At 69.3% G+C, this 251-nt stretch overlaps 1 protein-coding gene across 1 annotated transcript in view; it reads left to right on the top strand.

The window, feature by feature from the left end:
- The window catches only part of HDAC7 (histone deacetylase 7), a 14,826-nt gene that overhangs the window by 13,071 nt on the left and 1,504 nt on the right, over positions 1-251 (top strand). The window contains exon 24 of the mRNA XM_010143362.1: positions 178-251. Within this exon, the coding sequence (XP_010141664.1) occupies positions 178-251 (74 nt within the window). The remainder of the gene's footprint in view (positions 1-177) is intronic.

Genomic DNA, 251 nt, shown 5'->3' on the forward strand with positions numbered 1-251 from the left:
GCTTGCCCGGGGCGGGTTGTCCCCACTGCCCACACAGCCTGGGACCACGGCCTGGGGGCGGCAGCTCTCTGAGGAGCCCGGGAAGGTCTTTGGGGTTGTACCAGCCCGGCATCGAGGAGCAGGGCCCCAGCAGGTTGGGCAGAGGGGCTGGCAACTGCCCCTTGGGCTTCTCCCCAGGTTTCGGCTACATGACGAGGCAGTTGATGAGCCTGGCTGGCGGGCCCCTGGTCCCCGGGCCCAAAGGTGGGCAT

This window comes from Buceros rhinoceros, unplaced genomic scaffold (assembly GCF_000710305.1).
Source record: "Buceros rhinoceros silvestris isolate BGI_N320 unplaced genomic scaffold, ASM71030v1 scaffold21659, whole genome shotgun sequence".
Lineage (NCBI taxonomy): Eukaryota > Metazoa > Chordata > Aves > Bucerotiformes > Bucerotidae > Buceros > Buceros rhinoceros.